The following is a 2,131-nucleotide window of genomic DNA, read 5'->3' as shown; positions in this document are numbered from 1 at the left end:
CTGAGGCTGGCTCAGAACCGTTATCCTAGTGGTCCCGAGAATTAAACAGATTACACAAATATAAAATATTTAGAGCAGTGCTTGGTCCAAGCCCGTACTGTGGAAGGACTCACTATCATTGCTGCAGCTATTCTATTACAGAGGAGGTCCAGACCCCAGCCCTATGGTCGGGAGAGGTCTGGCCGCACCCTCTCCCCTGGACTGGTGGGTGTCTAGGTTCCTGGTCTCTGCTGAATGAGACCTTCTTTGCATCTCTCTGTTGAAGATGGCAGTGAGCTGAGCCACCCCATCCCTGGGGAAAGTTTATCGCTTAGTCTGGGAAACAGGAAATGTCAGGTTGGGCCGGGCATGCTCATCTCTCCTCAGCTGGAAGAGATAAAGGAGGTCACTCTGTTCCTCTGCAACAGGTGGGGAAACCTGGGTGTATAAATGGGGGGCCAGGAAGCAGCTGAGGCACTGACTGCAAGAAAACTTCCTGACTGGGCCCACCCTCACATCCCAGGAGCCCCTGTTAACCATAGCCAGCACCCAATGCTGCTGCTGCTAGCTGTGTGGGTGCTGGTGTGGGGACTGTGGCTGGAAGCTGAGGCCCTGGAACCACCCGATGTTCAGAAGCTTTGCGGCCGGGAGTTTGTCCGGACAGCCATCTACATCTGTGGACAACCCCAATTGAAATGGAGTCAGTCGGCCATCCTGACCCCGGAACTAATGGGTGAGGTGGTGGGAGGTAATGAAGGGGAGAGAGGGGGATTCTAGGACATGGGATGGGCCCAAGGAAGCAGAGATAAAGATCAGACCAGGGGCTAGGGAGGTAAGTCCTTGCCCATGACTTGCAGCTGAGGAGACCTGCCCATTCTTGAAGCTGAGCCAGTTGGCAGAGCTGCAAAGCTGGGATGGGGTTGGGGGAGCTGCAGGTGGTCTCCACTGGCTGAAAGTCAAAGGACAGAGTGCTCTCCCTGGGGCATCTCCTATGTGCTGAGCTCTGCGCTGAGCAAGGCTGCTGCTTGCAGGACTCCAGGGGGACTCCATTCAGAAGCTGACACTGATGTGCTTTCCACCCCCTAGGCAAAAGGAGTGTGAGAGGTGTGGTGTGTCCAAGGCTGGATTTTGCTATCTGTTGGGTGACCCTCCCACCAAGTTGCTTTCTCTCTCTGACCCTCTTTATCTGCAAATGGGAGGCAGAGTCCCTGCATCTCACAAGTTTGTTCAGTGGCAAAATTGAGTCAAAACAGATGAGAACACAGTCCAAGGAGGGCAGGAGATTCAGTCTGGGCTCAAGAAGGAGGCATGGAGTCTAGATCCCTAAAGGGCAAGGGTCTGGCAGAAAAATAGACATTGGTGACGATGATGACAATGATGATGATAGGACGAATGTGGACCTAGACATGCTGCCTGGATTCAAATAGCAGCTCTACAATTCAATAGCTGTGTGTTCTTGGAGAGTTACTCCCCCAATTGGGCCTCAGTGTTCTTCTCTGGGAAATGAGGTCTAGTAACAGCACCCACCACACGGATTTGTCATTGAGAGGAATAAGGGAGTTTACTCACGACAGCCCTCAAAACAATGTCGGGCATACAGTTAGTGCTTGATAAATGCTTAACGCTATTTTGAGTATCATGTGCCAGACACAATCCTAAGTTGTTTTTTTTAAACAGGTATTTATTAACTCATCTACTCTCTGTGAAACCTAGAAGGTAGGAGTTATTATTTTCCTCACTTTGCAGACCAGGAAACTGAGACTCAGAGAAGTAAATTCACTTGCTCTGGATTATATTAAGCTGGATTGGTGCTTAATCAGTCTGGCTCCCAAATATACGTTCTTAACCATGAGGTCCTCCATAAATAAAGAGTAAAGGAAAGAAATAACAGGAAAGAAAAGTCAGGCTCAATGCGGTTGAATATTCTAGCCATCAAAGCTGAAAGCTAGGCCTGAGTGGAATCACAATCTCAAACTGTGACACCATGTCACAAAAACAGAAAAGTAGCTGGGTCAACTGGGAGCCCTGACTTTGGGTGTGGCAGAAACTGAGCCCCAAGCATTAATTCTTTTCATCTTTTGCACGGAATGCCTTCCCAGATGCAGGACCTGATGGAAATACCAAGAGGGATGAGGTGGTGGCCTCCAGTGAG

The 2,131-nt window shown here is 49.9% G+C and overlaps 1 protein-coding gene across 1 annotated transcript; it reads left to right on the top strand.

Moving 5' to 3' along the window:
* The first annotated feature begins 348 nt into the window (after positions 1–348).
* RLN3 (relaxin 3) lies at positions 349–1,854 on the top strand. Its single transcript, XM_037041929.1, is given in 4 exon segments — positions 349–407; positions 522–727; positions 1,726–1,775; positions 1,777–1,854. Coding segments are annotated over 4 exon segments (393 nt in total).
* Positions 1,855–2,131: the final 277 nt, after the last annotated feature.

The sequence above is a fragment of the Sturnira hondurensis genome, unplaced genomic scaffold (assembly GCF_014824575.4).
Source record: "Sturnira hondurensis isolate 20B ecotype Veracruz unplaced genomic scaffold, ASM1482457v3 Scaffold0003213, whole genome shotgun sequence".
Taxonomy (NCBI): domain Eukaryota; kingdom Metazoa; phylum Chordata; class Mammalia; order Chiroptera; family Phyllostomidae; genus Sturnira; species Sturnira hondurensis.
The sequence above is the reverse complement of the archived record's forward strand: the minus strand, read 5'-3'. Positions and strand labels throughout refer to the sequence as shown.